This window comes from Opisthocomus hoazin, chromosome 8 (assembly GCF_030867145.1).
Source record: "Opisthocomus hoazin isolate bOpiHoa1 chromosome 8, bOpiHoa1.hap1, whole genome shotgun sequence".
NCBI lineage: Eukaryota > Metazoa > Chordata > Aves > Opisthocomiformes > Opisthocomidae > Opisthocomus > Opisthocomus hoazin.
This window is the reverse complement of record NC_134421.1, coordinates 40,179,300-40,203,489: the sequence shown is the minus strand read 5'-3', so window position 1 is coordinate 40,203,489 and position 24,190 is coordinate 40,179,300. Positions and strand designations below refer to the sequence as shown.

The 24,190-nt window shown below is 40.7% G+C and overlaps 1 protein-coding gene across 6 annotated transcripts in view; it reads right to left on the bottom strand.

The window, feature by feature from the left end:
* The window catches only part of ADAMTS20 (ADAM metallopeptidase with thrombospondin type 1 motif 20), a 112,038-nt gene extending 88,071 nt beyond the window's left edge, over positions 1-23,967 (bottom strand). For all 6 annotated transcript variants that reach the window (XM_075428136.1, XM_075428139.1, XM_075428141.1 and 3 more), the window contains exons 1-4: positions 23,808-23,967; positions 23,261-23,607; positions 9,468-9,624; positions 3,182-3,441 (exon numbers count right to left, since the gene is read on the bottom strand). In XM_075428136.1, coding sequence (XP_075284251.1) covers positions 3,182-3,441; positions 9,468-9,624; positions 23,261-23,607; positions 23,808-23,898 — 855 coding nt within the window. In that variant the 5' untranslated portion in view covers positions 23,899-23,967. The remainder of the gene's footprint in view (positions 1-3,181; positions 3,442-9,467; positions 9,625-23,260; positions 23,608-23,807) is intronic.
* Between the last annotated feature and the right edge of the window lie 223 nt (positions 23,968-24,190).

The following is a 24,190-nucleotide window of genomic DNA, read 5'->3' as shown; positions in this document are numbered from 1 at the left end:
AAATTTAACGACATTTATATGCTTAAACATTTTAGGTTTCTTTAAAACCCAAGACAAAACTGAATATCCTCAGAAGTCTCAAAATGATTATAAGAGTATAATGCTTGATTCATTTACAATGCCCGCATCCTGACAATTTCCTGTCACAGGAGAAGTTACTTGACCAGACACAAGTACCAGTTAAATTTAATAATCAAAGTTATCTGTATAATGGCAGAAAGAATAAAATTTAATAGTTTCATTTCTTCCCTTTATGGGTAATGAAATAAGACTAATAATGGTTCTATTTCAAAACACCAGTATGCTGCGGATCAAGAAATGACCCACCTGCATACTGATGAATTCTAATACTGATTACATAGCAAAGAGTGGTAGTCATTTGTTTTCCTATTCTTCACATCTATTACTAGCTTACTGAAAAACAACTATTATGGGGAAGGAAAAGGAAGAGTAAACAAGGGAATGAAGACTATATCTTCATATGCATTATTTGATTTGTTTGACAAAGCAATATATATGCGAGTAGAGGTTGTCCAGATAACTTCCAAAGGTCCCTTACAACTTTAATTATTCCATGATTCCATGACATTGCTGAAATGATTCAAGAAGGGATATGAGCTGGGATATGTATTCCTGCAGGAGGAGGGAGGAAGTTAACTGTATTGTCCAGAAAATCTCTCAGAATTAAGACCTGATTTTATATTTTTTTTTTTTAAAATTGTATTTATAAAAGAGCTATACATTTCTAGAAATAGTCTTAAACTTTTGTTTCAAGATTATCTTCAGAAGTAGCAGATGTACATATGGAATAACAGCTTCCAGAAGATGCCAGCTATACACCGTACTGAATACCACAGTACATAAAGATACTAACATCACATTAAAGATGTAGTGCTTTATTGTACGCCATTACCCCAAAGCCAGCAATAACAGCCCTAAGCCCTAGTTTTACAGTATAGATATGTAAGTGCAAGAAATAAATCGCAAGCTTTTTAGCAAAGAACTGGTCTTCTTTCACTCATACGTGTATATGTTAAATGCTAGATCTTCAAACAGTTCATATAGACTCTCTTTAGCAGCAATTGTACAACACATATCCTGTTTATCTAGTAGAAGTCCAATCATGTAAGTAAAAACACATAAGAAAACATTGCACTGTAAGGAAGAGTGGTTGAGGGTACAACACCTACAGGTGCAGGAACAACTTTGTTTTTAAAGAACATCTGGAATTACATTAGCTATAGTCACAAACCACCTCCTGAAAATTATACAGTAAGATTAAATGCAACTTTTATTGTAAAGTTTTGTAAAAAACAGCTTACATCATTTTAAAATGTTTTCACCACTTCATTTTGGTTCTTACTACAGCTCTGTATTAAAAAAACCAATTTTACGAAAAATGCCATCTTTGGGATCAGTTGTTCCTAAAATTTCCAAATTAAGTCTGTACTATAAGTTAAAGAAAAAATCCACCTTTCAATATGAATTTTTTTTGGTAATACATGATCTTTCAAACCTTCACACTACTGCCAGTAGAAAAATTCAGAAGACTTTATCAAATTAAAGTATGCTAATCTCCCTTGAAATTTCATTATTTTTCTTATAAGCCAATTAAAGAAAATTCCAACCTCTAAATTTATGTGCCTATATCTGTGTAATAGGTGACAGCACCTCTACTGCCATCAGCTGGAGATCTAGATATTGGAGTGAGCAGAACTCAGTTCAGTTGCCTAGCTACACATTATCCAGTGTCACTTCAGATGTATAGGTTATCAGACACCTACACAGAACTGGCAGATACAACACATGGTCTACAGGAGGCTTTCACACCTTTGTGAAGCAGCAGCTGATGCCAAGTCAGATGTCCTATAGCATCTTCAGCGACACCAGACACTTCTATGAAGCAAACTAATCAATCCCAGTGGAAACTAGAGAGCTATTCTGTTCATTGAAAAATAGATCTCTATAACTGAGCAATTGAATAAGTCTCTACAATTTAAAGCAGGTATCTTCATATATACCTATATGTAGGTGTCTTAATTTGCAAGACCAAAGTCAGATGCAGTTTCACATGAAGAGACCCCATCTGGACTCCTGTGTCCAGCTCTGGAGCCCTCAGCACACAAAGACATGGAGCTGTTGGAGCGGGTCCAGAGGAGGGCCACAAAAATGATCGGAGGGATGGGAACACCCCTCCTGTGAGGAAAGGCAGAGACAGTTGAGGCTGTTCAGCCTGAAGAAGAGAAGGCTCTGGGAGACCTCTTCAGTACCTGAAGGGGCCTGCAAGAAAGCTGGGGAGGGACTTTTTACAAGGGCATGTAGTGATAGGACAAGGGGTAATGGATTTAAGGTAAAAGAGGGTAGATTTAGATTAGTTATCAGAAAGAAATTCTTTACTCCGACGGTGGTGAGGCACTGAAACAGGTTGCGCAGAGAAGCTGGGGATGTCCCCTCCCTGTAAACATTCAAGGCCAGGCTGGATGGGGCTTTGAGCAACCTGGTCTAGTGAAAGGTGTCCCTGCCCATGGTAGGGGGATTGGAACTAGATGATCTATCAAGTCCCTTCCAACCCATATCATTCTATGATATATATTAAGCTTCTTGAATAGACTGAAGGACAGAAATCCAGAAATAATTACTAAACAGAATATTTTAGCATGCTTTTTCCTAAAAAAATGGTTCAACAGATGTCATAGTGAATCTGTCGATTTTACAGCGCTTATTGTACTAGATCTTGCTTCGATATAAGAAGTGGCTTTGGGTTCAAGAATGAATTCACCATAGAAAGAGCTCAACTAAATGATGCCAACTCAAAGTCTGACCCATATTAATTTGAAATTACTTGAAAAACTAGGATTACTATAACCAAGCATTTTTTCACAATGCCTTTTAACCTCTGTCTGCTGTAAATAATCCATGTTTAACTCAGTGAAGCTTAAGAATTCTTCTAATGCAACAGCAGGTCAGGAAACAGGTCACCGCATTTCACCTACACACCTTACTGCATTAAACTGAAAAGATCCATAATCTGAAGTTTTGGCCCCACTTTTTTTTTATATTTATCGAATCTCTTTCTTTTAATACAGAATTCAAACCAGAAGACAGGGAAGTTACAGAAGAGAACATCAACAGAACAGAAATAACTGAAATTGCTAATATTTATGAACTGAAGTTTACTTACTATTGACATCAGCGTTAGTATGTAGTGCTGTAAATTCTGCCCATGATGACGAACCATTTTGGTGTCAGCTGTAACCATCACTTCTACATATCTTGGATAGGAAAGAAAACGTTTTTTCCTGGAATGTGAATTGCCACCATCCTCTACAGATAGGTTATTTAAAGCATATTCTGAACTGAGAGACTTCTGTAAAACATTGCTCTCTTCATTTAAACTGCTGAAGGTTGGATGCAGTAAAGTGCTCTTCTTCAACTCTTTTTCTGTAAAGTAAAAGAGATTCACTGTTTCTAAATTTAAAGAGACACAGGCAAAAGGCTGCCCAAAATAGACAAAGCAAACTTCTATTTATGATCTTATTTCCAAGAGTATCAGTGCAAGAATTAAAAAAAATACATTAACATGGAAGGCTGTAATAGGAACATCAAATTAAATGTCTTGCTCATTATCATATAGTTCTATCATATATGGATTCATTGCTAAAAATTTATTAGGAGATAGCAGTATTATACAGTTACTAGAATGCAGTATAATCCAAACAGGCATGCTGGAAGTGCTCAAAGGAAGCAAGCTAATTAAACAAAATACATATTTTCACACACAAACCTTTGACACCAACAAAGGCTAGCCTCGAGTCCCAGATTCAAGTCCCTATTGACTTTTTCATTTATATAACATTTATATAAATATGGAGTTTACTTCATAAGCAAGTACGCACCAAAAGCCTTCAGTGACTTCTTCGACAGCTTTGCTAATATTCATTATGTAGGATCAGGTTCTAAAGGAAATATAGAACCAATTCAGATACCTCCAAACTAAGTACTGTAATACTTCCAGTTATGCTGTATAGTCCAGCCACCGGAGGCTTCTGATGCCCCATACATAAAATCCATGCATTGATCAGGGATTCATCTTAGCAATAGCCCACATAAAAACACTTAACTGAGAAGCATATCTGAATTCTCACTACTTTCCAGAACTTAAGCACCTAACTAGACACTTCAGCCCCTTCAGAACAAAACGCCACTGTCTTTCTGAAAGCTAGATTTCCTCTCAAAAAGTAGTTGCCAAAGGCTATGTCTCCTAATCCTTTTATTCTAATGACTTAGTGACTATAGCACTGACTCAAGAACTCAAGAGATCCCAACCCGGCCACTCTGAACTTGAGAAGATTTAAATCTACACCTTCCATGTTTCCAGGGAAGAGCCTTCATCCATAAGCCTTAAGCCACTTTTGACAGATCAATAGTCTGTCCTGTTTAAAATTAGGGCACAATACAGACAGAAAACAACCGCAGAGGGACAGCAGCAAGCACCTTAAAGTTTGCTGAGTAATTGTCTAAAAGTCACAAAATATAGCTAAAATAATTGCAAAAACTACTAACAATAATAACAAGGGGAGAATTTGGGGGCTGGCTTTGAAAAGGAACTTGTTTGTGAGTAGCTATGTATATTAGATGTGTTCAGATTGACTGAGTTCGATGCTTCAGCCAGTTTTCTTCAGTGCAATCTCATATGCACATTATCTTTACTAAGTCATAGAAGGTGTCTGAGATTTCAGAGTACTGGCAAAATGGGAAGCAGCATTCATATCTAAAATGGGAGTTTCAAGATGGTCTGAATTTCTGGACCAGCCAAGATGAATTCAATACCACAACAAATCACATTAATTTTGTTTATTAACACCAAAAATCAACAAGTGGATGAATAATAGCTACCGTATTCTTCAAAAACATATTATGGCAAACTCAGATGAGCTTTCCTGTGTTAAGCAAACAGGACTTACGGATAGAGAAAATACAGCAGATGTCCTATCCTGACTTGAGTAAGGCTTGTAACAGGGTTTCAAATTTTGTTGGTTTTTTTTTATGAGCAAGTTAGTTTAGAAGAAACTAGTCAAGTGAGGAAAAGATTAGTTAGACAATTTTAGAAGTAATTATCATGGTCCAATTTCAAACTAAAAAGATGCACTGAATGCTATGCCTCTTCATATCGTCTGTCAAGGTTCAATTACTAGAGAAACTCTCATGATCACAAGTATTGCTAGATATACTCTGTTCCTCCTCAAAGGGAGGATGGGCACAATGAGGCAAGGCTAGCATTAAAGGAGACAAATCACTTCTTTATAAGGACAGAAATATAACAACACAGGGTTTTTCTCCACGAACATTTCTGTAACTTCAGTCCCCCAAAATAACAGTGATCCCTGGCTCACAATCTTTTGCAGTTGCTCCAATAAATGAAAGAGACCATATTCTTAATGCCTAGAGCCCTTTTCTCACACTAGGTTGCTTATATTAACAGAATTCTCATACGCAACATAGAAAAATAAACAAACCACACAAACTGAAAGATCTCTATTTTGGTTCAGTACATATTATTCATCATCAAAAAAAGAATCAGGAATAACAACACTTGCTTGACTTTAAAAAAAAAAAAAATGTGGCAGGCTTTAAACTGAAGGACTTGGGGGGCGGGGTCCAAAGTGTCAACGCTCATGCCATCGCACCCAACTGGGGAATAAGCCAGGCCAACCACAGCAGCAACAACTGTTCTTTAGCTGCCTCCCAAGCTGACAGCCAGAAGGCCAACCATCTTAAGGGCGTAAGTGGCTATGGTGGATCTTTTTGCACCACTCCAGGGAAACCTGCATGCTCGATTACCTCTCTGAAATGCCTCTACACCAATGCATGCAGCATGGGGAATAAAGAGGAAGAATTAGAGATCTGTGTGTGGTTGCAGGACCATGATCTCATTGCAATTACAGAGACGAGCTAGGACAGCTTGTATGACTGGAATGCTGTCATGGGTGGCTATGTACTTTTTACGAAAGACAGGCCTGCAAGTTGCTCTTTATGTGAAGGAGCAACGGAAATGTATCAAGCTCTGCCTGGGGGTGGACAAAGAATGAGTCAAGAGCTTATGGGTAAGAATTAAGGGAGAGGCTAATATGGGTGACACTGCCATAGGTGTTTACTGCCGGCGACCTGACCAGGAAGAGGAAGTCAATGAAGCCTTCTACAGACAACTTAAAAGTAGCCTCACAATCACAGACCCTAGTTCTCATGGGAGACTTCAGCCACCCTCATATCTGCTGGAAAGACAACACAGCTAGGCCCACATCGTCCAGGAGGTTCCTGCACAGCACCAATGTTAACTTTTCAATACAGGTCAGGGAGAAGCCAACAAGGAGAGGTGTGCTGCTGGACCTTGTGCTGACAAACAAAGGACGGACTGGTTGAGGATGTGAAGGTTGGGGGCAATTTGGTTACAGTGATCATGAGATGCATGTAGGAGGCAAAGCAGTAAGTAGGATCACAACTTTGGACTTCAGGAGAGACAACTTTGGCCTCTTCAAGGAGCTACTTGGAGGAATCCCATGGGCTAGGGCTCTAGAAGGTAGGGGGGTCCAAAGGAGCTGGTTAATATTCAAGCATCACTTCCTCCATGCTCAGGATTTGTGCATCCCCATTAGTAAGAAGTCAAGCGAAGGAGGCAGGAGACCTGCGTGGATGAGCAAGGAGCTTCTAGCAAAAGTCAAAGGGAAGAGAAAGGTCTATGCAACATGGAAAGAGGCACAGGACACTTGAGAGGAATATAGAGACATTGGCAGAATATGCAGGGATGCAATGAGGAAGACTAAGGTCCATCTGGAATTAAATTTGGCAAGGGATGTAGAAGTCAACAAGAAGGACTTCAAGTACATCAGCAGCAAACGAAAGACTAGAGAAAACGTGGGCCTGGTGCTGAATGAGGTGGGTACCCTCGTGAAGGAGGATACAGAGAACATGGAGTTAATGAATACCTTCTTTGCCTCAGTCTTTACTGCTAAGGCTGGCCCTCAGGAATCCCAGTCCCTGGGGGTAAGAGAGGAAGCCTGGCGAAAGCAAGACCTTGGATGAGGAGGATTGTGTGAGAGGTCATTTAAGCAAACTGGACGCCCACAAATCCATGGGCCCCAATGGAATGCACCCACAAGTGCTGGGTGAGCTGGCAGATGTCATTGCTGAGCCACTCTCCATCATCTTTGAAAGGTCCTGGAGAACAGGAGAAGTGCCTGAGGACTGGAAGAAAGCCAATGTCACTCCAGTCTTCAGTAAGGGCAAGAAGGAGGACCCAGAGAACTACAGGCCAGTCAGTCAGCCTCACCTCCATCCCTGGAAAGGGACAGGTCATTCTGGATGGCATCATTAAGCAAGTGGAGGAAAAGAAGGTTATCAAGAGTAGTTAACATGGATTCACCAAAGGGAAATCATACTTGACCAATCTCATAGCCTTCTGTGATGGCATGACTGGCTGGGTAGATGAGAGGAGAGCAGTGAATGTTGTCTACCTTGACTTCAGCAAGGCTTTTGACACTGTCTCCCATAACATCCTCATAGGGAAGCTCAGGAAGCGTGGGCTGGATGAGTGGACAGTAAGGTGGATTGGCAGAGCTCAGAGGGTTGTCATCAGTAGGGCAGAGTCTAGTTGGAGGCCTGTAACTAGTGGTGTCCCCCAGGGGTCAGTACTCAGCCCAGTCTTGTTCAACTTCTTCATCAGCGACCTGGATGAAGGGACAGAGGGTACCCTCAGCAAGTTTGCTGATGGCACCAAACATTGAGAAGTGGCTGATAAACCAGAAGGCTGTGCTGCCATTCAGCAAGACCTGGACAGGTTGGAGAGCTGGGCACAGAGGAACCTCATGAAGTTCAACAAGGGCAAGTGCAGGGTCCTGCACCTGGGGAGGAATAACCCCATGCACCAGTACAGGCGTGGGGCTGACCTGCTGGGAAGCAGCTGGTCGATGGCATGTTGACCACAAGCCAGCAGTGTGCCCTTGTTGCCAAGAAGGCCAATGGGATCCTGGAGTGCAATAAGCAGAGTGTGGCCAGCAGGTCGAGGGAGGTTCTCCTCCCGCTCTATTCTGCCCTAGTAAGGCCCTATCTGGAGTACTGTGTCCACTTCTGGGCTCCCCAAGCCACACCATTTTTGCAATTTATGTTTTCAAACATCAGGACAGATACTCCTTAGGAAAATAAAGTTGAAACTTTATTATTTTCCTTTTCTTCAGATAGTCGTATTTATACACTCAGCCTTGCTTAAACATTCCTGAAGTTCAAGTACCTTCAAAATGCATGAATGCAGATTTCAATCTCATGAAAGGTATAGAATTTTAACTAGAGGACATGTTTCTAAATGCCAAGCAGAACCAACTATAAGCTTCTTTCTTCTGTATGAATCACCACCCATTTGTATTTTGTTTGCAGCTCATATGAAGCTCATATGCTTCTACCAATAGCAACAGAAAAGCATTTATTACATCACTAGGCTTAAAAAAAACATGCTTCCAACACAATGAAAAATATTTTTTAAATGCCACTAGTATAATAGTAAAGACTAAGTAGTACATTGCGGAGGCAGGGTCTTCAAAGACTTCTACACCATCTTACCCCAAAGCAGATGGTATCTCAGTGCTCAGAATGAGTCTATTGACACTTTAAATTGCAAATAAATACTTTCTAATCCTGCTCTTTTGTCTAGTTTTTGTACTTTGATGGTAGCTGAAGGCGCCTTTCTTGCATCACATTATTTTCTGACTATGACAATGCATGCGATGCCCAAGTCTTACGTCCCACCAAAAATCATATTATAGCACAGTGCTTCCTACTCACCGCTTCAGGGTATTAATAAAGCTTCTTTTGTCTTTCATAGTCACTTTCACTGCATACGTTCTCACTCTTAAGTTACTTTGCTTAATGATTAACCTATATACTGTGAAGCTATGAAAGTACAATCATTCACTTGCCACATATCCTAATAGTATGCTTGTAAATTACCACACTTTATTTTAAATAAAACTAAATATTATGAATATATTGTATGAATAAATTATTTAAAATACTTATGAGAAAAATCTACATTAATGCCTAATATTAGATACTTCCATAATTGAGGAAGACAGATGTCCTATATTAACTGTTATAAATTCATTATCTTTTGTGAATACAAGCAACAACTCCTGTAGTTCTACTCTTTAAATGTTTACATATGAGACAACATAGGTGTAAAAGCAGACCCACAGAGAAGTTCTTGCAATATCGTGATGTTTTTAATTGCCCATTTTGTCCTACATTTGAATTAGCCACTGGCAGAAAAAAAGAAATGGCTGTCAAGCCTACATAACAGAAGTGTGTGTGTTCTATTAGAACAATCTGGAGATAAATATTGTTTATGAAAATTAAATTTATTTTTTTTAAAACATTTGACATTTGAAAAAGTCACATTGAAATTTAAAGTATCACTGTACCTGAAACTTCACAAGGTTTGTGTGATTTCTGATACTTAAGTTCTTCATGCCTGTATATAAGATGTGGTTTGTTATGCTCATCTTCATGTTCACCTCCATCCGCCTTCATGAGAGGTTCTAAAAAATATTCACCATCATGTGCCTTAAAGGTACCCATCTGAAAGTAAGAGAAGTAATTGATTTATTTTCCACTAAAAACACTGACATAAAAATAACTTTCACTGAAATAATAAACTAATGATTCTTTTTGAAATTAATGGAATTTACACGTGAGACAGAAGTAACTTGAGTGGAAGCTGGAGATGGAAGCTTAAAGGTAAGGCAAAGAGAAGTTTGCTTTCAGAGACCTGTCCCACCAGAATAACTCATAACAGACTACCTTGCATATTAACAATGTATCATAGATAATCACTATACTGAGTTAATGAAACAAAGGAGATCACAAAAGTAAAGAGAATCTAGGTATAACCAAGCATGACCAGCTGGGAACTGTGCAAAGGGGAGCAGAGGCCACCAAGAAATTGAGGATTTGAGTCTTGTTTAAATTCTAGACTGATTTGTTGCCTTCTCTCCTTTACATATTTACATGACATTTTTCTTATAAAATTGTACTTTGCCCATAGATTAGAAACAGTGTTAACCTGACATTCTTTTTAAAGAATTCGAAACAAAATTTCAGGAATTCAAAGTTGACATTAATGCATTTTTTTCCCCCTTTGATTCCACCCCCCCTTCCCCCCTCCCCAGCAGACACATACGGGAAACTATGTAATGGGAACCAAAGCAGCTTGATTACTAAAAGTACTAGCATGTACACAAAGAAAAAGAACAAAAATTAAGCTCCTTTGCACCTCACCTGCCCTGCCCCATAATCCATTCAACTACGAAATACTAAAACAGAGTCTCTTCTTTCTCTCTGCACTTCTGACAAAATCCATAGTTCCCTCTGGCTTTAGTATCTTATTTCAGGAGACTATGAGGAGGAAAAACCATATAACAATTTCATCAAATTATTTTCAGACTTTTTGGCAACTTCCTCACTTCAGCCGGTTAGGCACCTCAAGGGAGCAGGTGCACTGCATCCTGTTAGCTGTTGTGCCATATTAGTGAGGTATGTCGATCAGTACGAGAATAGTGATCATCTACATAATATGGTCTAAGAGATCAAGCGTTCACATCAACCTTGAAACTCAGGGTTATAGAGAGTGACAGAGCAAGATCCAAGAGAAAAGTGCGAAGAGTTTTTTTTCCCCCCAAGCAATCTACAAATAATCTTTTAAAATCTGGTGCAGATTACCTTGGTGTCCAGGGTATTGTGCTGGAATTCTAACATCTCCTTGAATTTGGGATCCTTCTAGCAGTTATCAGTTTTCTATGTTTGTAAGTCTGTTAGGCTTCAGGCATACATCAGATTCTTTGTAATCTTGCCTGATACATAGCACACGTATCATCCAAAATTACAGTTATTGTAAACCCACTGTGGTTGGATCCTCTGCATCACCTTTGTTGCAGAATGAAAAGAGACCCAGCTAAATAGTATTTTCCTTTACAGACTGTTTAAATCTAACTTGCAGAAACACTTTTGCCCCTCAGGTTCATTTACATTCTTTGCAAGCAGTCTTCATGCTGGATCCTTTATGTCCAGTTCAGCCTTCTCCCATCCAGTGTTTCCAGGGCGTGTGATTTGCAGAGGACGGCTGATCGAGCATACTGAGAACGCTATGTGCCTCCCTCAGAAGGACCTCACGAAAACAGATATGCCACAGCTTGTCAGTTAGTCCTAAGTAGGTGCAACCTTCTGGGCAAAATGACAGGGACGGACAACAAGAGCCTGTCACTCAGGGACAAAGCAGCAAGAACTGATGCTAAGATTCATGTTGATTTTTTTTATTTATATAAAGTCCCATTTACCAAAACATCATAAAATTGACCCTATATTATTTGTGAACTCTATCATATTAATTCTTTTCTCCTGACATACCATAAACCCTACTTCTAAACAAGAGACATTTAAAATATCTTATTTCAGATGTAAGCAAAAACTTCACAGCTAATACTTTATTCCACACACACAATTTACTTCCCTCCTACTCCTTCTAATATATCTTATTATATCTGCTACAGCAGATATTCTGTATTCGTCACTTCAATGGCTTTTCTGATTAACAGGCTTTCAGATCTTAGAAAGAAATAGTTTCAACTACAACAAACATACTGATTATGAGAATAACAGCAAAGAGATAATAAGGAAACAGTTTGTTCTACATTGTAAACAAAACTCATCTGGAATTTTGGACTTCCACTGGAAAAAGAACTGCAAGAACAAGCCTACATTTTTCTACCATTTCACACACACAAAAAAAATAAAAATCACCAAGACATATGTTTTCGAGTGAGTTTGATCACTGAAAAATTCCACTCAGACTCCTGACCCCATACTTAGACAACCAAGTGCTACCAGAAGAAAAATCCTATCTAGGAGTTCAAAACCATATTTATGCACCATTATCCTATCCAGTGGATTGGGAAGAGTCAATATGAGGCATCATGACTGAACCAAGTCAATCTAGGATTGCTCATACTCCAAAAGAGCTGTTTCTAGACATGCACTCCCACACATCTCTTGTTCACACACTAGTGATGGAAATCACATACGCTGTGTACCAACTCCTCTGCACAGTTAAAAATCTGTGCCTCCTACCAACAAAGACATTTTAAAGATATTTTTCAACTGAAATAGCAAGGGTCACCTGGAATGGAGAACGATTTTTCCTGGCAAAAAAGCAACTTCATATCAGCAAGAGTTTACTGTAAAACCAGACCATCAAGCAACTCAGAATGGTGCTCCAAAGTCTGCAAATCAGGCTGAGTCTAACAATGAATATACAATATAAAATGCCTGGCAACATCTGTGGCTCAGCTTTCATTACTCTACAGTCTAATTATCTCAGTCAGAATTGATACACGTATGCTAACTGAAATCCAGAATCCTGTGCTGAAAAAAGACACACTGAAGTCATCGGGTGGGGGGAGCAGGCAGTTCTCTCTCTTTTAATCGCTACTGTGAAGATGAGCATAGTTACTGCCACTTCTCAGAAAGTGATTAGAGAAATTGTCTAGGAAGCAAAAGAACTAAATCTTCATTATACTCAAGAAAATACACAAGACACCATAAATTTATAGCCCAAAAAGTTAGGACAGACAACTGGAAGGGAAGCATCCTATATTATGTTTCATGACCTCAGAATTATTCATAGTTTATTGTTTTAAATCAAAAGATTAACACAAGAAGGCACAATAGTGTCTTTAAGACTGGAGATTCCACCTTTCCAGACACTTGGGCTAGCTATTTTTAAAAAATGGAGCTAGGCTTCTTCTCACTTTCTCACTGTCTAGCCCACCGATTCTTGCACAGTATCCCAGAATCAACTGTTTGTTTAGATATGGAAGACATAACTGATCAAAAAACTGTAATGTAACAAACTTTCACTCTTTCATCAATGAACTTCCTCCTCTCCAACAATGTATAGATAAACAAGTAATTACTATCACTGACTAGTTAGGAACACGTCCCACCAGTAGTCTATGATAAATTTTATGCACGTCCCGTATCCAAGCTGAGAAGAACTGATATGATATGCGAGGAAAACCAAAGGATGAGAGATTAAAACAGTACTCTATCTTAAGAAGGGTATATGGTATTTGTCATTTAAAATCCACGAAGACATTGAGCTTGAAGCCACCAATTCCAATCCTTTAAATTCTCTATGAAGACTGAAGTTGAATTTTCGTTAGCTACACGTGGGTGTCTCCTCATTCACATAGGTCTACAAAAATTCAGTCACCAGCTACACTATCTAATTTATAGTCCATCATGCTTGAAAGTGATACTTAACCTGATGACAGACTCCGCGGATACAAATAGAGCTATTACTGTGAGTTAGGCACACAGTGAAGAGGGCTGAGAGATCCAAATGAAAAATACTTTCGCCTGGACAAGGTCCTGTGCAGCCTGCTGTACGTGACCCTGCTTCGGCAGGAGTGTTGGACCAGATGACCCACAGAGGTCCCTTCCAACCCCTACCATTCTGTGATTCTGTAAACCCAAATAAACCAAAGTCACTTAAAGGTACAGAGGTAGGTTGCTGAAACAGGAGCCCAAGCACTTGCAGGAAATGAAATCAGAAATGAACTGAATTTACTTACCTACGGATGCCTCTCAAATCATGTAACAAGAAAACTGCCTGAAACATTCTATTTCTGTTCTCAGATAAAGAGGTAAATTGAAAAGATCTCCTCACTAGAAGTGGAGTAAAAAATTGAAAACAGTCTCTTGCACATCATAAATAAGTGGTCCAAAGAGGGAGTGCTACCCAGGACTATGGATATGCATAGATGTGAGGAAAATTATGAGAAAACCCACACGAGAAAGATAATTTATCTCCTGGATTTAAAATACTCTGGATGAGTTAAGACATTTTATATTAAATCAAGGTTCAATGGATCAACACAGCTACTCACTATATATGGTATGCCTTAGTGGTTTGAAGTGGCTTAAAGCTGTCTCGTCTTAATGCATTTGCTCTACTCTAATAGTAGAAATAAATACTGCAGAGTTTATGGTTCAAATACATACCATGCCCACATACAAATTACATCTTTGTGTATAATGGCAACTTTGTAAAACACATGGAAAACATAAGAGATATATAGCAGGTTTCAGAAATGTGGAATTAATATGTCCAACAGCAAAATTGGAAAGGTTTCAGAAAAATGCTAAAAGAACAACTGACGTTCTGGAAAACATGACTCTAAACTGGCAGACTCCCTCCCAGGTAAGCTCCACTCCCGTACTCAAGTATTTTTCATGCCCTCATGGTATGGCTTCTTAACTCAAACTCAAAAATCTGCAAGTAGTTTACGGCAAGAGTAGTTTCATAGTCAAAGTAAATTACAAAATCCATTTCTTTTATATTATTCTCTTCCCCCCCTTCCCCTTGTGTTAATTCAAAGCTCTTTGAATCATGTGAGAAGCCTTTCACCCTTTTCTTCCTGCTCCACTGTTACAATGTTTTCTAATAAAAGACTTAAGCATAGCTTAATTAGTTCACTGAAAAAAAAGTATTAGAGGTTATCTGATCATGGTACACTGCCAACATCTGGAAAAAATATTTCTACTGGAAGATAATTTAGCTAGAAACACAACAAGAGGTACTGGTTGCAAGCTAATGTATTAATTAAAACTACAGCAAATACAATAGAAGTAAGGAAACAGTAATAAAATCATAAATAATGCACCAGCTAAGCAACAAAGAAGAAATATCTAGCAATGAATAAGTATTTTCTGGTGGAATACCTTTTCAGAAGTGACTGAAAGCAACACTATATTTGAACTTCTTAGAGAGAAATAGAATAAAAAGCTAAAAGCTTATAACAGGGGGAAAAAAAATATTCATCGTAAGTTTAACTGTGATCTAATTACATCTCATTACAGATTCTGCGATGTTAAGATTTCATGAGCAGACAGTAATCACACCTTTAGCACACCTAATCACACCTTGAACAGAACTAATGAGGCACCCACCTATGCTTAGCAGCGTCCTGGTCTGGAAAGGCACTTAATCACTGGTTAAATACAATTACATAATTCCAGATCGGAATTTTAATTTCGTGTAAAGTCCTAAAGGGATCTTACCTATTTGTATGTCTAGATCACAACTGATCTAACCATGCTGATAACCATAGCACTGGATCCAGCGCTCTTACTGCCAAGTTACTTCCGCTCAGAAACACATAAAAAAGGTATTTCCATATTGCATAACATATAGGGAAAAGAATATTCTTGCAGAAGTGTAAATCCTGTCTCTATGTATCCTGAACATCACTTTGTAAGGCTACTCTAGGCAAGAAAGTCTCTCTGAAGCCTGGTAAAAATGGTATTCCAGGAGTTTCTAAATACAATTTCTAACAACAGACCAGCTAAATAGCAGAGAACTTAAAGACTGACAGAATAACAATCTCAAAGACAGCTGACATAATTCTCTGAGAATAACAGGGATCATGGAAAGAGAAGAGATCACGGCAATTAACAAGATTCTTTGGAGTGGAAGGACAAGAGAGATGGGCGATTTATTTATTTTTATCTTTATATACAATTCACTGCAAACAAGATAGACAAGTCAATTAAAAATTATGCATAACAGCTCTTGTCATAGATATATAGATGGAGATTTCCTCATGGAAATGCAGCTATTCTTCAATACCGGTTGAAACTGGTGAAACAAAATGCATATATACATGAAGGGTTTGGGTTTGTTTGTTTTTCCTTCAGTAGAGGTATTGAGAGGGGGTGTTGGCTCTGATTTTTGGTTTTTAGAGGTTTTGCTTAAGACATCAATAATCATCAAGCTAAGTATTCCCACAGAATACAGACCTAAGGAACCCATACGCTTAACATCGGAGGAAACTCCATCACATGATCTTGTCTGTCTCAGTAATGTAAAGCAAATGTATGTTTGCAACCTGTCTCTGTTTAAAGAGAACTTCCTAGCTTTGATGTTAAGCACATGCAGAAGCACCTTTTTCTCTCAGCAGGAGGTGAATAGCTCTAGAAAGTCCTTTCAACTTGACATGCACCATCAGGCAGTTATCACTCAAGTACCCACAAGGTGTGGCTAGATTTTCACCTGTTTTAGTTAACCACAGAATCAGTTACCTTGAGGACTTTTGTCAATACGTATGTACCCAGAAGGTATGGCCTGTTCTCGGTGTCTGACTTTGCTACCACAATCTTGCCATTTTCTACACGAGGGTATGTCTGAAATAGAATGACAACTGAAACTACTGCAGATACATTATCTATTCCCCAAGAGTACAAAGAGTACAAAGTTTCCTGAGATCCATGACAGCTAACTGTTGGGGCTGGAAGCACTAGTTTAACATTAAAAAAAAAAAAAAAGAAAAAAAAAGCCGTTTTACACACTATTTTAGTAATTTATCTCACCTAGTGACAGCAAGGGGCCATATGTTGTGTCCTTTCTCCTCCCCTGACACCTCTATCACTTACATTCATGCACAGTACCTTCTGTGTACTTCCCAATGAGCATGTGTATGTTTATTTTTATATATATGTATCTATACACACATGTATGCAGGTAAATTCAGCCTCTTGTGGCTGCCCACAGCTTTCCAGCAAATTCACCTGTGTCACAAACCCAAAATGATGAAAAAGAGATTGTGGATCTCCTATAAAGGCATCAGTTAAGACCAGGCTACAGCCCTCAGAACAATTTATCTGGCAAACTGAATGCACTCAAGCAGCCACCAGGTAAGAAGGCTACCAGATACAGGGCATGGGCAAAAGGCAGGCCAGCGATGCCTGAGCCCCCTTGAAATAAGACATTGAACAGACCAGGACACGCCTACAGAAAGGACAATCCATGCAGAATTGCTGGTGAAAAGGTAGATATATACTCAGACCCTGCTGCTTCCAATAGACATTTTCTGTGACAGACCTTCAGCTGCACAATTCAGAACCCCATGTATTTTCTCAGTCTACAATTGCAATTACCACCTGTATTTGCTGATCTGTGCTGGTCCGTGTGTAAAAGAGTAACATCTGTGGAAATATTCAGGAAAATCAGAGATGTAAAGAGCTTGGAGAATATATGCTGATGATGTTTCAAGTTTTTTTGTACCAGCTGCAGGGGGACCTAAGCTGTCTTACTATTTTATAACAAATTGTGTGACGAATATAGATTTTGCAAAAGCAGGCAGAAATTGAGTCTGCGATACAGGACCATACTCCAGTAAATTCAAGTGTTAAGTTCCACTCTCAGATATATGTGAAAAAGACATCTAGCATCTACAAAGCTACAAAGAGACACGATAGCAATAGTAAAAGATATGTGCCATTCATCCTGTGACCAGCAGAGCAAAACTGGGAAGACCTCAGGCAGCTGCAGTCATTAAAACAGACTGTTGTTGAAAAATGCTAGATAAAGTGTCACAGAAGCAGAAATATTTAAGAGTTGGTCCTGCTTGTGAGAACACATACTAGGGAAAAGCTAACAGGAAAAAGACCCAAGGTAAATGAGATAAAAATTGTAAATTAAATGAAGTCAAGAGCAAAAGAACAAATAATCAGAGAAGAAAGCAGAAAAAAAATCAAATTAAAAATTCAAATGAAGCAATCAAGTACAGAAATCTTTATCAAGATCTTTTCAATGTAAAGAAGGCAGAGTTTGGTCTACTTCCTCATCCTTTTTTGTCTTGTTTAGGTATAAAAACAACCACCAAAAAAAGAACATCTTACCTTTCACTTGCAAAGTCAGTCCTTGTACTTGAAACCACTTTGTGCTGGTGAGAGATCGAAAAAATGCACAGGGCAATAGTGGAAGCACCAAAGTTTTTGACTGTTCTATTGCAGAGATTCAGGGCTAGAGACTCACCTTGAATATCTAAACGACAAGTGAAACCAGAACTGTGAAGTGGAAGTCTTCATGTCAGCCAGTCAGCATCAATAAGACTTAGTTTGTCCAAACAAGAATTGCTTGAGTTGACATTTTAATATGATTTTTTCTTAGCTTATGATGGAATCTCTACATTAAGATAAAATCTATAAAAACTAGTATGCGGCTTATGCATGCTCATAGGTTTAGAAGTATCACCTGAATGCATAAAACTAATCTGCCTTTCAGTTTTAGAAGGTAACTTTTTTGAAGTGACAGCTTGTAAGTTAAAGCATTAAGTTATGTCAAGGTAAGCATATCTTCCAGTTAGAAGCTTTAAACTACATTGGCTTTTCAAAGAAAGCTTTAACTCACTGAAGTTATTAGTACTAAGCAGCACAAAACTGGGGAGCAAATATTTGGAGTCTGTTGCCTGCATGAGATCTCCACAAGAAACTAGTGCTACCTATGCTAGCACTAGCTTCTAGCAAGTTTTGGTGGGGTTTTTATTTGTTTGGATTTTGGTTTTTTTTTTTTTTTTTAACCTAAACAATTAAAAACTACATTTCATTAAAATAAATTCCAGGACTTTTCCTGAAAAAAAAAAAACACTGCACTCATCCATAGAGTAGCAGACAGAATTGTTTTTAAAATCTCTCAGAAAGGTGATCCACTGACCCGCATTAGTAAAAAACAAACAAACAAACAAAAAAAAAACACCACAACACACAACCTCTCATACCAAGGAAATTCCGAAGATCCACACTTCGGTTCATATTCCTGCCATTCTCCAGACAAAAGTAAGCTTGATGTGCAGGAGTGTTACCAAGCAGCTTCCTTGAGCTTCCAAAGAAGCAATTTGTCATGCAGACCTTGTTACACTTCAGAAGCTACATTAGAAGTAAGCAGTCCTTCCTTCCTAGACTGAAGAAAGCTGATGCTAGCAAATCCATGCAGAAAGACATTCACGCGTACTTTCCTACTCTTAACTTCTGCCAGTCAGTGAGCATGTGAAACTGCTCTCTACATGTGAGACTGTACACCCAAAAAGATGTACGCTTCCCCCTTTCTTACCTTTCGTTCTTTCACAGTAGTCACATACAACACCTTTGGCAATCAGGTATTCTCCTAGATCACAAAAACTGATTTTAACTATCCTCAGCATAAATCAACTCATTCCCAACCTCCACAAAACAATACGAGGCTTCTTAAAGGACTAAAACTGGGTTTACAACATTCACTCAAGATTAAAACCAATAAAAATAAAGATCCCTTCTTCAGGCAGGGGCCTGCTAGCAATCGAAGGCTCATTCTGGTTACACATGGTGATAGCTCCCTCATTTTAAGATACAAGCAAATACCAGTGAATAAAGTATTTGTCAATAAACTTGTAAGCCATATGTTCTTGAAAGTTAAGTGATGTTAAATTAATGTTTGAGAGTTCTCTTTAGTCTACACGCATCCAGGAACATCCTCAGCAATTCTTGTTTCCCCATGTTTGTAGGAAGTTATAACTGACCAATGCAGTAAAAAAAAGATATAGAACGTAGGACAATAAAGTGAAATAAAGTGTAAAATGTCAAAAATTACTCTAAAGATGCAAGAAATATGCCTGCATGTGATCAGATGTTCAACCAGGCAACGAGGCCATCACTCCAAACGACCTTCTGCCTTTGACAGCATCCCAAACTTCCCTAATTACACACTCCCTGCTTGCAATTACTACAGACTCCCCGCTGACCTTCTGACTTCCATTTGCATCCCTGAACCCAGGGCACGCTCCAAAATGTAACACAACAAAACTGTATGCAGGGTGTCAGGAGCCATTAAGCAATGCTCCATGGGTACTCTGGGTTGCATATGCTCTTGGCACACTCAGAAAAAGGCTTAACTGGGGGTGAAATGGGAAAGCAGAGCTTGAGGGGGAGAACACACTTAACTTGAGAATGGAAAAAAGGAAAGAAGGAACTCGGGGAGCAGGAGTGAAGCTGTTGAACGAAGGCAGTGCAGAGCTTGGGGCTAGATGCCTATAGGATAAAGTGAACTCAAGTACCTGGTTTAACTTCAAATCACTCAGGCACATCTTCAGATCAATTTTTAAAATTCCATTGTTGAATTCCCTGTACCTTTTCATTTAAGTCCACATCCTTTTTTCCTCCCTAGCTTTTACAGCATTGGTCTACAGTAATTGCCTTATATATGCAAAGCTGGAAAATAAAAATTACACCCAATAGATCAAATCAATCCCTTGTTATTTTAATTTCCATACACCAAGCTCGAGTTCAGCACTGAAAAAATTGGATCCTACAAAGAGCAGAGATTTTACTTAAAAAAAAAAAAAATAACACAGGACTACCAAGTCAGTAGTCTAGTTTTTACTGTCTCACAGTAAGTAGTATCTCACCTCGGCAGCAGTCCCACTTAGATCTCTGCATGTATTCACAGAATCACAGAATGGTAGGGGTTGGAAAGGACCTCTGTGGGTCATCTAGTCCAATCCTCCTGCCGAAGCAGGGTCACCTACAGCAGGCTGCACAGGACCTTGTCCAGGCGGGTCTTGAATATCTCCAGGGGAGACTCCACAACCTCCCTGGGCAGCCTGTTCCAGGGCTCCATCACCCTCAGAGGGAAGAAGTTCTTCTGCTTCAGTTTGTGCCCATTGCCCCTTGTCCTGTCGCTGGGCACCACTGAAAAGAGTTTCACCCCATCCTCCTGACACCCACCCTTCAGATATTTGTAAGCATATATTAGGTCCCCCCGCAGCCTTCTCTTCAGGCTGAACAAGCCCAGCTCCCTCAGCCCCTCCTCGTAGGAGAGATGCTCCAGTCCCCTCACCATCCTCGTAGCCCTCTGCTGGACTCTATTCATGGAGCATGGTGCTGTTCAATGCAAGAGCCATAACTGACTAGCTTATTTTTGCAGGTACTTTAGCTGAATGCACAAAGCTATGATATTTTAAAAACCTTGAGAAAAAAAAAAAAAATCTTTTAACTAACTTTTGAGGGTAGCCCCACCTGTGAGTGGGGAATGCATTCAGGGAGGACAATATCTCACTGGAAAATTCCACCTGGTGTCTGTCTCCCTCCTTTCACATCCATTCTTCTCTCAACTCCAGGCAGTCACATGAAGAGTGTAACATTTACTTCGAATCCATGAGGATGAAGAACACTAGGCTGAAGGCTCCGAGTCAGGCTGGAGGATACTCTGCAGATACAGGCTACGAGCTGGTTATGACTGCCTCTTTGTCCCCACACAATCCCTCCCCAGGGAGCTACAGGCGTGCCGCACAAAAAGCGCACCAGGACCCACGCAAGGTTCTGCATCCCCTTCTGAAAACCTCACCAGCTTCATTAGTGAGGGGAAAGCTGCCACAACGCTGGGTATGCTGCATACCTTCCCCAAGGCTGTGTCTGCCTGGGCAGGAGGTGAAATGAATTGCAAAAGAAAAGTCCTGAGCACACGAGGACAGCCAGGCCTTTGTGGGTGGCTAAGACTGGGAACTCCATCAGCCAGGCAATGATTGAGGACATGAAGTCCAGCTGGAAGCTGCAGTGAAAGTTCACAAGGTTCATCTAGAAGAGGCAAACGCTCAGTTTAAAGGCGCTCAAGGATTTCCGAGTGGAAGCATACATGACACAGACTGTAATGTACCAGGCAAGTAGGGAGAGACAAGAGAAGTGAGACATTCAAATTATTACAAAGAAGAGGGTCTTGTGCTGAAGAGTTTGAGAACTGCTAAATAATAGGTAGTTGAAACAAATTCTACATGCAGTAGGTACGCGTTTTTCAGAAAAGTTATTTTCAGCACACATGGTCCCTGCAAGTAATGAAAAGTGATGCTTTGCAGGGACAGCATCAAAACAGATAATAAGAGTCATGAAAAGAGAAGGTGTTAAAACTTCTTGTATTTATTTCATATAGAGTATGACACTATTTTCAATGCTATGGTATATGAGCATCTCCTAGAATATGGAACAACACAAAAAAAGATATTTGTGATTCTTCCTCTTTCCTACTGCCTCTGAGTTAAGCGTGCAACCTATCGGGGCAATTGGTATACATTTGAATTTCATTCTTGTCTGAGTTATACGAAACCGATGACAACTGTTTGTAAAGCAAAACTTTGATGAATACAAAATTACTGTTTTCAAATGCTTGCTTCTACAATAATTTCCGAGGACTAGCCCAAGCCTACAGGCCTCAACCCAAAGACAAGCTGGCATATATCCATGTATCCAAGAATAAGCACTAGACAGAGGTGTCTCTCTCAAGAACCAATTATTTCTGAGCCTCTTTTCCATCACGTGTATCACCTTCTTTTAATACACGTTACACCCTCCTGCACGCATCCAGCCAACTCCGTTCTGTTTTCTATAGGCTACTAGAAAGAGACTAGAATATGAAGTCGGATTTTTTCAGCTCCCAAAAATAAAAGTCTTGCACCTTTACTTTCCTGAGTGACTGCAAAAAACATGGAACAACTTCAACTTAAGTTTGCAGTAATATTTACAGCATCACATTTTTACAGTGTGCATGTCACATACTTGTCTGCAGCAATTCAATAAACAGTGACGTGGTATAGCACAAGGTATCAGCCTTCTTGTTTCTAGACACAAAACTAGAAAATTTAGCAACAACTGTTGCTAAACAACTGTTATGGTACAGTTGTGCAATACTATTTCTTCTTTATCACTTTGGAAGACATAAGGAATGCTATCAAGGGATAAGTAAAGAACATATATCAATGGAGTTTTGTTTGCTCATTTCAGTTTTTAAGAAGTGTTTTCTACACGCACCCCCATTGAAGTGCAGCTTCCCATTCACTTTTAACAGCAATGTGACTGGAGCGCATTGTTGCACACCCAGTGAACGTGACACACCTCTACAGCATTGCTGAAAGCAGAGGAACAAAAATGTCAACATCAGTTCTTCTCTCATTATCTCAAGGACCGTTATTCCTCGCTCATAACCACACAGCGTCTATAAAGCTATGAACACACAACTGATGCCAACTAACAGCATCATTTTATCAAAACAATAGCTTACTGTGCTTCTGAGGCATGTTTTTTCCTTCCTTATAACGCTCTTGGGTGTCAGGAGTTACATCAACCAATTCTATGACAGACCAGCAACAGATCCTTTGAAAGAAGCATTTGTATATCCTGCCAAAAAAAGTATCATCATGACTGCAAACTGCCGATGCCAGGACATTTCATGACCAACTACTTGGAACGATGCCTGAGAATTTCCAGCTCGGCTCTGCAGCAAAGGCATCCCACCACATTTCTTTCAGGCAGGAGAAAAATATGAATGGAGACAGGAGGCAGTAATCACCATGCTTACCAAGCCACCACAGATGCTGAAGACGGCCACATGCGTCTCCTGGGCATTGACGTGCCCACGGTAGAAACAGTGGCGCAGATCGGGGGAGGGCTGCGTCCGGGGGGCCCCGACGTGCACCACAGCGTACTGAGCAGCAACGAAGCCGGCGTCCGCGCTCAGGTTGAGCTGGAAGACCTGCCCGTAGGCACGGAGCTGGTAATGCGTCCGGAAAGCAACGGGCTCCGGCGGTGTCTCCAAGCTCCTTTTCCTCCTGCTGAAGTGACGCGTCCGAGGGAACACTTCTCCGAACTCATTCACTCGGACAGGTGTGACGACTTCGTAGGAGGAAAGCCGCCTCACCAAGGTCTCTGCAACGGAAAGCAGAGGGACTCAGCCGGGCTCGGCAACCTCCACCGGCACCCCGGCAGCTCCGGGCGCGGCGCTAGCCGGCGGTCCAGCGGCGGAGGGCCCTCTGCCGAGACCCCGCTCCAGCCCCCGCCGCCCCCCGCCGCGAGGCCGCGCTCCCCCCGCAGGGCCAGGACCCGCGGCGCTGCCGCGGCTCGTTTACCTTGCGCCGGGTGGAAGCGGAGCGCCCACGACTGGGCGGCGAGCAGGGAGAGGGGGCACAACAGAGCCGCCAGCCACCTCGCCACCCGCATGGCTGGCTCCGCGGCGGGAGCGCCCGCAGCGCCCCCGGGCCGCCCGCCTCAGCAGCAGCCGCCGGCCGCCCGGGCCAACCCCGCGCCGCTCGGCTCCTCCATGCTCCCCGCGCCCCGCCTCGCCGCCTCCGCGCTCCCCTCACACGCCCGCTCCCGCTCCTTCTCCTCCCAGCCCCGCGCCTCCGCTCTCCCGGCTCGCTCTCCGCCGCGGTGGGCGAGGGCGGCCCTTCTGCCGCCAGCGGGGAGATGTCAGCTGCCCTCAGGCCGTGGCCATGCCCGGGCCCGCACTTCA